Source organism: Phaseolus vulgaris, chromosome 5 (genome assembly GCF_000499845.2).
Source record: "Phaseolus vulgaris cultivar G19833 chromosome 5, P. vulgaris v2.0, whole genome shotgun sequence".
In the NCBI taxonomy this organism is placed as follows: domain Eukaryota; kingdom Viridiplantae; phylum Streptophyta; class Magnoliopsida; order Fabales; family Fabaceae; genus Phaseolus; species Phaseolus vulgaris.
The window spans coordinates 35,007,944-35,017,564 of NC_023755.2; the positions used below are offsets into that span (position 1 = coordinate 35,007,944).

Genomic DNA, 9,621 nt, shown 5'->3' on the forward strand with positions numbered 1-9,621 from the left:
AATAAGAAATAAAAATCATTCTTCGTATTAAGCTTCTTAAAGATGTTCAAAGTATTTCAATACTTCCTCCTAATCATCAATAATATCTTAGGATAATATCTTAATGTAGTTTATATTACCGTTTAAGATATTACATACATATAATAACATTAAAAATAAATATCATTAATAATTTATTTATGAGTATTTTTTAAATTTTATTTATATAAATACATTCATTTATTTGTAACATATTTTAACTTTTTTTATTTCTATTTTCACTTTGTTTCTCTCCTAACAAGAAAATATGCACCAACTTGATAAAGTTTCTACAACTATTCAACAATATCTCACCTTTATTTCTATCCACATTATATTTCTCTTTTCCCAGCAAACCTTATCCTCACATCCTCACTGAAATGCTAGTCAATGAAGACTAAGACCGGGTTTGTCACAGTATAAAGCCACATAGGAATGCACCCATTTGAACCATTGAGTTAGAAAATATGGCGAATGAAAAGAATCTCCCTCTTTATGATAAATTTTGGGTGAAGCATACGTTTTCCAGAACAATGGATTCCTTGACTTTGCTCCTCCTCCTCTTGCTTCTTGGTTACCGTATTTTCTGCCATGACAGCTACACTTTCCCTTGCTTCGTTGCTGTCATATGCGAGTCATGGTTCACTTGCTTTTGGATTTTTATCATCAGCACCAAATGGTCTCCTGCATTCACCAAAACCCACATAGATCGTCTCTTGCTTCGGTAGGTCAAGAGATGTACTATACATGATTGCACAAATATATTCTAAACATATTACCACTTTTGTTAAGGTTGTCAATATTTTAGGTTGTTGATTTGTTGTTATAGTGGTCTAATACATGTGTTTCTAACAGGGTACCTGAGGCTGAGCTTCCAGCAGTGGACCTATTTGTGACAACTGCAGACCCAGTGCTTGAGCCACCTATCATCACAATCAACACTGTGTTGTCTCTGTTGGCACTTGATTATCCTGCAAACAAGCTAGCTTGCTATGTTTCTGATGATGGATGCTCCCCTCTTAACTTCTATGCCCTTCTGGAAGCTTCTAAGTTTGCTAAGCTTTGGGTGCCTTTCTGTAAGAACTACAACATTCAACTTAGAGTGCCCTTCAGATACTTCTCTCACAACACCAACCCTCCCAACACTGAACATTCCCAACAATTTATCCAAGACTGGCTAAGACTCAAGGTAACTTAAATTTGTTCAGAAATTTATTTATAATTAATTACACTAAAAAAATGATATAATATGATAATTATTTTCGTATAAATTTATAACCGTCACAATATATATATATATATATATATATATATATATATAGTGATAGAAACTTTCATAACTTCATAAAGTTTTATATGACGATTCTTTTTAGTGTTACCAGAAAAGGTCCCCCACACAGAACCTAACTCTCACCCTTAAATATTGTAGTGTAATAAATTTAAGAATTTTACAAAGACTTGTTAACAATCAAACAGCCATGATTCGTTTAGAACTTTTTAGCTCAAAATTAAATTTCATAAATATTTTTCTTGCGCTATCAATCAATTTAAGAGTTTTTTTTATTTATTGTATGGTTTTTGAAAGTTAGAATAAAGTTTCTCAGATTTATCAATAAAAAACAATTATTTTATAATAACTATTTTTTAAAATAAAATATTATATTATAATAAAATATTAATTTTTTTAGTGTTAAATATATTATTATTGTCGTACAAGTTAACGTTAAAACTGAAAGCTTCTTCTATATTCTGTGAGTATATTTTACGCACATTTTTTTTGTCCCTTTTCAAAATAGTCTTCACCAGTCCATTCATTCCAGTACAAATTTCTTGGTTGACAGATTCAAGTTTAAAACTAACACAAAATCCAGGGTCGATTTCAAATTTCTAATTTATACGTATTCCATACGTAATGGCAAATCTCTAACGTCCCTTTCGGCCATAAGATGGGACAAAATGTCGTGATGGGGATGTATAGAAAAAATTGACAATTCAATGAAGTTATTTTCAAAATATAATAATATAAAAAAAGAAGTATTATTATTAAATGAAATTATAATAAATTGATTGAGTTTACTAACTAAACTAATGTTATGAAAATAAAAATGAGTATTATTTGAAACACAAACAACTTAGGTATTATTTGAACAACAATATTCTTAATTAAAAATTCTAAGTATTATTGGATCACAAACATCATTGACTAAAATCCTGAGAATTATTTATAACCTAATATTTTTTTTTCTAACCCATTGAGTATTGTTTCTCTAGAGTTCAATCACTATAAAACCAAGTATTCTTTAGGCTACAACTATTTATGATTAAGACTAAATATTCTTTGAAACGCAATCACTCATAACTAAAACACATAGTATTATTTGGAATACTATTTTGACTAAATGTGAGTATTCTTTAAACAACTACCACTTTGGTTCAAACCAAGGTTTACGAAGAAAGTGATAAAAAACATCTCTAGATTATTCACTAAAAGAGAGGTTATGTCTTACAATGGATACAAGATTCGATTCATTCTTTTAGGTTGTTCTCGAACACAAACTATATTTTTTCTCACAACTATAAATGCTAAGAATAACTTAAGATATTATGTTCCCTCTAGTTGCAAGACTTTTTTCAACATTCCTTCATAGATATTTTTTTTATATAGAGCTTGAGAAGAAAAGATTCGTTGCAAATCCTTTATAACCATTATGAAGGTCTTTTTTTGCTATTACTTTTTCTTAGATCTTAGCATGCTTTGAAACTTGAAGATGCATTCAATGTTCTTAACTTAGAATTAAATGTGTATGACTTATTTGACAATATCTTTAGAACATGACAATATTTTATAGACCTAAGTATATGAATATTCTTTATCTTTTGAGCAATGTGTAGGGTCTGAGATAGTTTAATGACTCTATAACATTGATATCCACATTTTCTAGATAAGTTGTTGACATGAAATAACTTTTAACATGTTCTTCAAGAAATCTTGATATTGATAAAATATTGTAACATATTCTTAAAAAAATTAAGAAATATACAACTCCTACCACCATAAAATAAAAATTTATTAGAATTTGATATGTACTACAAAATACTTAAAGGATATATTTGACTAAATATATCCTATTGAAAAAAAAATATTTGACTAAATATACTTATTTGTATTTATTGAAATAAAAACTTATAAATGATACATGTATATAATATCTACAGACATAGGCACATTTCAAACAACATTTATACTAGTTGTTCCATGCAACTTGAGTCTATTAGTACTTTATTTCTAACATAGTCTAATACATATAAAATTATGTTTTATAATTAATTGTTTAAGCATACAAACAAAAATTTATTATTATTATAAAAATTTATAATTATCTAATTGTATCTTGAATTATTATTTATATTCTTAATTATTATTTCAAAACTTCATTTTACGTGGTGGTTATTATGTCTTTGGCTTTTGATTGCAGAAGGAGTATGAGAGTCTGTGCAGTAAAATTATGAATGCAGCAACAAATTCGATTCCTCTCATAGGAGAATTTGCTATATTCTCAAATACACAGCTTAGAAATCATCCAACCATAATTAAGGTACATATTATATTATTGCAGTTAATTACATAAATAATAAATATATGTACCTGTCTTTTTCTACTATGCCAATTCGTTTTCTTTCCTTCTTCTAATGCAGTTTTATCTTTTAAACATAATTAAATGTACTGAAAAGATAAATTTAATTATAATAAAACTATTTTAAAATATTACAATAATATAAAGCCATACGTGTTAAAAAAGAACTTTCTAAGTTATACTAATGCAATATAATGTTGATGGATTTTGCAAACCTTGTTATGTTAATTATTATAAATAAAAGAAGTACTTAATGATATATAGCTGAGTTTTTCCGATTACACTTAAATTGTTAGAAGTGTTGAAAATCAATCCGATACAAAAATAATAATTAAAAATATTTTTTTTTTAATTTGTTTGATTTACTTTTTCTTCAACCAAATAATTTCATTTTAATTTAAATCAAATAAAATTATTCATTGTATTTAAATATAATGTTATGTTTTTAAAATCAATTAATTACTAACAAATATATAAAAAAACGTGTTTGTTTTTGTATAGATTAATATTATTTTATTTACAATACATTTATATTTATAAAAAATTTGGTACTAAATTTATTTTATAATTTATTTATAAATATCAGATAAAGTTTATATTATAAATACAATAACAATTAAAGTAAGTTCAAACTATATGTTTTCATTCTTTTTATTATAAAATATTTAATAATTCTTTTAAAAAAAAATTGTTTTACAATTTTTTTAAAATTTTAATAATTGTATATTAGCAAAAAAATCCTAAAAAACCCTTAAAATATTAATTTGATTTTATTTGAATTTTATATTAAATTAGAATAAGATTAAACTTAACTATATTTTATTTTATATTTTGTTTTGATGATTATTTAAATCACATGTAGCTTCAAACACCTTTAATGAACAGTACTTATTTAACGAGACAATTCAATAAGGAGCACGTGATCACTTTATAGTACAACGATGATTTGGTAGGTCCCAACCAATATATGTTGTGAAGCTTGAGTACCAACTAAAGTTTGGAGTTTGGTACACTTTAAGATAGCTGGTTCGCAAAATTTATTTTGTATTAAATGTTTTTTATAAAAACTTATTAAATAAAAATTAATTTTAAATATTAAAATATTTAGTTATTATTTTAAATTAAAAACTATCTTATAAATTAAAAATTATTAATATCTAATAATTTTTATTATTAATAAAAAATTATAAAATAGTTTTTATATTAATATTTAATTATTATCTATTAAGATTTTAGATATTTATTATTTTATATGTAAATTTAGTTTTATTAATACTAATTCAAAATTTAAGATATTAATAACTAAAATTTTAGTAATTAATTAAAAATTTATTTTATAATTTTTTATTAATTATATAAATTATTTTATATATTAATAATTTTTAATTTTTAAAATAGTATTTAATTTATTTAGAATGATTAATTATTTTTATTTTTATAATTAATTGTTATTGTGTGTTTTGTTGTTGCAATCTAATCAATTGTAACTGCTTTGTTGTGTGTGGGGTGAACTTAGTGAGGATGAATTTTTTTGGAAGTAATTATTAAGGTAAGTTTTGATGATGTTTGTATTTTGTTTTGAAATTATGAATATACATAACTCTTAGAATTTTTTTTCAATGGATTGGGATTTCTGTAAAATATTTCAAATTTATTCAAATTTTTCTCATAAAAAAATTACTTAAGACTGCACTTGAATGAAAATTTGATTGGGGCACAGTCCTCTCGGTAAATTTTTAACAACAAATTATAGTGGATTCACCCCACCAATTTAGATATACAACCATCAATAACTAATTTAAATTTTAAATAATTTATTTATTTATTAACTAGCATAATTGTAAAATTTTATTTATTAACTAACCTAATTATAAAATTTTATTATTAAAAAGAGTTGTGGAGTTATATCATGCTTTATAAAAAGGTTAGTGGTGAAAAAGATAATTTTCAGGCAAATATTTAGCAACCCATAAAAACAAAAATGAGGACACTTAACTATTTTATCTTGATAGAAGAAAAATGTTATTATTTACGTCAAAAATTTCCATAATTTAAAAGATATAATAGTTTATACAATAGTATTTTATCTAAAGAAGACAAAGAAATTCGTGACCCTTGAATGGAGTTTTCTCTTTAATGCTCAATCGATCTGAACAAACATATTAATGAATAAAGGTTTGATTTATTTTTTGAAAGAGAATGCATAAACAGCTTCAAAACAAATATTTTTGTACTTGTTGATAGGTAATATGCGAAAACAAAGGTCTTTCAGACGAGTTGCCACACTTAGTCTACGTATCTAGAGAAAAGAAGAAGCAACATCCACATCATTATAAAGCTGGTGCCATGAATGTGTTGGTGAGTTTGTTTTCTTCTTAACTAAGAAGAAATTGTTGTGTTACTAATAGTAGTTTGTATCATTATTTGTATTCAGAATTCTTACAAGATCTTAAATCACTGTTATTTGTATCATGAACAGACAAGAGTTTCCGGAGTGATGACAAATGCTCCCTTTATCCTGAACGTAGATTGTGACATGTATGTTCATAATCCAAAGATTGTTTTGCACGCCCTCTGCATTTTACTAGATTCAAAGGGAGAGAAAGAAGTTGCATTTTCACAATGTATCCAACAATTCTACGATGCATTGAAGGATGACCCTTTTGGAAATCAACTTGTGGCAACGTTTTTGGTGAGTCAAGTTTCAAGAAAGTTAGCCAAATAACCTTATGATGAACTACATGGCAAGTGTTAATAAATCCTCTTTTTGTGTAATGCAGTACCTAGGTGGTGGATTAGCAGGACTCCAAGGGATATTTTACATAGGAACAAATTGCTTGCACCGAAGAAAAGTAATTTATGGCCTTTCTCCTGATCATCACATTCAAAATGGAAAGAAGGATCATGACATCACAAATGGTACTTTGATTTCACTGTTACCCTTATGAGTCTAAATTTGTTATTCTTCTTCAGTTTCAAAAGGGTCTCATAATGTCGAAATATTTTGTCAGCTGATAAGAAACTCCAGTGTTTGAAATTATAGTTATCTGATATACCATGTTACTATGTGTGCAGGGAAATTCTCAGAAAAGAAAAGAATATTTGGAAGTTCAAAGGGGTTTGTGGAATCAGCTACTGATGCTTTGGAAGGGAAGACATTGGCTTCCAATAATAATATTTGGAAATATGTTGAGGCAGCAAAAGAAGTTGCCAGTTGTGAATATGAATATGACACTGCTTGGGGTAAAGAGGTAAACAAAAGAGAAAACTAAGTATTCACCTAAACAAACAAAAAATGAAAAAAAAGCTAGTTTGTTCTTGAAAAAGTTTACTTTTTTCTGTCATTAGTAAAATTTTGAGTACTGAGTATTGAGAATGTTAGGTGGGTTGGATGTATGGATCAACATCAGAAGATGCGCTTACAGGGCTGAAAATCCACACAAAAGGTTGGAGATCTGAAGTGTGTTCACCAGACCTTATAGCCTTTATGGGTTGCTCACCTCAAGATATCATAACTGTAATGGTCCAACAAAGAAGATGGGTCTCAGGGTTGCTTGAAATTCTCCTAAGCAACCACTGTCCAATTTTTGGAACCCTATTTGGTAAGCTCCAATTCAGACAGTGCTTGGGCTATCTTTGGGTCACCACTTGGGGCTTAAGATCTGTTCCTGAAATATGCTACAGTCTTCTCCCTGCATATTGCATCATCAACAACTCTACTTTCTTGCCCAAGGTATGAACTTAGATCCCATGCAATTTTCAAACTCTATGGTAGCAGAATACACACATAGATCAAGTAAAGTTTATTCATTTAATAATTAAACTTCATTTTTCATAAAGATATAAATGTCTTCATATTCAAAAGTTTAACTTGCATAGTCCTCAAGATAATCACTATTTGTTATTTGTAATAGAATTATTAAAGGTGTGGTTTTACAAAGTTATCTTTTATGTATAAAGGAAGGGAACTTAATTAGATTAAAAAAAATTGAATTCACTTGTGTGTATATATATAAGCATAACTTCTGAGTTAAAATGTTTAATCATATAATGGCTAGGAAAGTTGTACTAACATCACTGCATATAATCCATGATTAGAAGCTTAACATTTAAACAATCTTTTTTTCTTCCATCAACCTATTTTTTTTTTTTGTTTGCTTAGTGCTTTCTTTTAAGGCTATAAAAAAGTACAAGAGTTTTAAGATAGTTACATAAATTTTAAAATATTACTTCATATTCAATAACTTACTAAATCCACACATTTTTCACACTATTTCAATCGTGTTGCAGGATCTTGGACAATGGATTCCTACCACTTTGTTTGTGATTTACAACATAAGTACTTTTGTAGAGTACTTGGGAACAGGGTTGTCAATTCGTACATGGTGGAACTCTCAAAGAATGGCAAGGATAACCACCACAAATGCTTGGTTTTTTGGATTATTGAGCATTGTGCTTAAGTTATTGAGAATATCAGACATTGTCTTTGAAATAACAAGAAAAGAGCAATCATCATCCAACGAGAGTGCTAAGGAAAATAATGGTAGATTCATTTTCAACGAGTCTCCAATTTTTATACCTGGCACAACTATTTTGCTTATTCAACTAATAGCTCTCGTTACCAAGTTGTTGGGATGGCAACCACGTGTTAGAAATGGACATGGATCTGGCATAGGAGAAGTGTTATGTTGTTCATATTTGGTTGTTTGCTACTGGCCATTTTTCAAAGGTTTATTTGGCAAAGGAAAATATGGAATTCCCTTATCCACGATATGCAAGTCAATGGTGTTGGCTTTCCTTTTTGTGTACTTTGGCAAAGCTTATTAAGGATGATTGGGTGATTGTATACTTCCTTTGGTTGGTTTTGCAATTTGCTACTCCATATTTTTCTCATTGTATGGTGGTTTTGCATATATTCTTCTCATTGCACGGTACTATTGTGAGAATAGTGTACCTTGTTTGAAAATGCTTAATTAGGCAAAAGTGTGAAAATAAAATAAAAGATAGTGAAAAAATATCACTCACTTACTAGTTTCTGTTTTTAGTTTTTGTTTTCCATAATATATGTAAAAAGTGATACCACACTCTTTCACATCTATATTTCAAAAAGAAATATAAGTGTTTGAATATATAAAAAGTGAGAAGATAAACATTAACAAATTTAGTTTGGAGAATAAATAGGTTAAAGTGAGATATTTACTAAGAAAAGAAACTTTATAATGTAGTACAAAATGAATAGTGAAACATGACACTACGACGTGGGCTACAAAATAAAATGTGGTATTTTCTTTTAGGTATGCATTGGATATTCAACATAACCATTCTAGGAATAACCATTCTAGGAGTGAAAACTATATTCTCCTAAAATTCTTTTGATCTTTCAAGACTCTATCTCATTATAAGAAAAATTGGTATTACATACAACCCAAATCCATATGTAAGACAATAAATTCATATGTAAAGCATAGTTTACATACAGATTATATTAAAAGAAAAAAAATTGTATCTAAAACTGTCATAAATAACTGTTACAACGGATATATCCATATGTAACTATGGTCACATTTAAAAAAAGAATAATAGTTAAATGGTTAATTTTCTTTTGAAAAACCTGATTATCAATTTAAAAATCTGGTATAAGCAAAAATAGAGAATCCAATATTTATTTTCAATTGAATTGAAATATCCAAATACATTAAATTAATTTTTTTCAATTAAGTTTAAAATCTAAATGTAATTATAATAGTAATCTTAAATCTTTCTATAATCAAAATCTATAATGCAGTAAATATTTTCAATTCAGTCCGAATATCCAAATATATTAATTCTGCTATTATAAAAATCCATAACCCAGAATGCATAAATATTTTGTAGTGAAGTTCTAAAATCCAAATGCATTATGTAATTAATAGTAATATTGGGAGATCCAAATCCAGAATCCATAAACCACAATACATTTGCAATTGAG

General features: G+C 27.1%; 1 protein-coding gene across 2 annotated transcripts in view; it reads left to right on the forward strand.

The window, feature by feature from the left end:
- Positions 1–390: 390 nt before the first annotated feature.
- LOC137835566 (cellulose synthase-like protein H1) overlaps positions 391–9,621 on the forward strand; it is a 26,143-nt gene continuing 16,912 nt past the window's right edge. The window contains exons 1-9 of one of the 2 annotated variants that reach the window (XM_068644129.1): positions 398–742; positions 874–1,207; positions 3,495–3,614; positions 5,898–6,011; positions 6,133–6,345; positions 6,434–6,572; positions 6,729–6,904; positions 7,036–7,386; positions 7,944–8,684. In XM_068644129.1, the coding sequence (XP_068500230.1) occupies positions 486–742; positions 874–1,207; positions 3,495–3,614; positions 5,898–6,011; positions 6,133–6,345; positions 6,434–6,572; positions 6,729–6,904; positions 7,036–7,386; positions 7,944–8,480 (2,241 nt within the window). In that variant the 5' untranslated portion in view covers positions 398–485 and the 3' untranslated portion in view covers positions 8,481–8,684. Of the gene's footprint in view, positions 743–873; positions 1,208–3,494; positions 3,615–5,897; positions 6,012–6,132; positions 6,346–6,433; positions 6,573–6,728; positions 6,905–7,035; positions 7,387–7,943; positions 8,685–9,621 lie in introns of those variants that run through there. The other variant, XM_068644130.1, reaches the window with a different exon arrangement.